Here is a 312-nt window from a genome sequence, read left to right as displayed (position 1 = left end):
ATAAATTCCTCACTGATGGAACTTTGCATATGTCTTTATGAATTATTTTCCACTAGTGCCATTTTACGGATCATGATATTGTTAATTAAACACACAAACACACACTATTATTACACTTTCACATACATGTATAAATGATAATTTTTTTTTCTCCATATTTGTCATCCAATTTTTTAACAGGTCCCGTAGCATGTGGAGTTAACAACGATATCTGCCATGTTAATGCAGAGTGTATTGACGTTGGTGGCAGCTTTACGTGTGTTTGTAAAACGGGATACACAGGAGATGGAATCATTGATTGTTCTAGTAAGT

General features: G+C 33.7%; 1 protein-coding gene across 1 annotated transcript in view; it reads left to right on the top strand.

Annotated features, from left to right (window-relative positions):
• The window catches only part of LOC119585992 (fibrillin-2-like), a 15,914-nt gene that overhangs the window by 663 nt on the left and 14,939 nt on the right, over positions 1-312 (top strand). The window contains exon 2 of the mRNA XM_037934704.1: positions 181-306. Within this exon, the coding sequence (XP_037790632.1) occupies positions 181-306 (126 nt within the window). The remainder of the gene's footprint in view (positions 1-180; positions 307-312) is intronic.

Source organism: Penaeus monodon, chromosome 20 (assembly GCF_015228065.2).
Source record: "Penaeus monodon isolate SGIC_2016 chromosome 20, NSTDA_Pmon_1, whole genome shotgun sequence".
In the NCBI taxonomy this organism is placed as follows: Eukaryota; Metazoa; Arthropoda; class Malacostraca; order Decapoda; family Penaeidae; genus Penaeus; species Penaeus monodon.
This window is presented reverse-complemented; position numbering and strand designations above follow the sequence as displayed.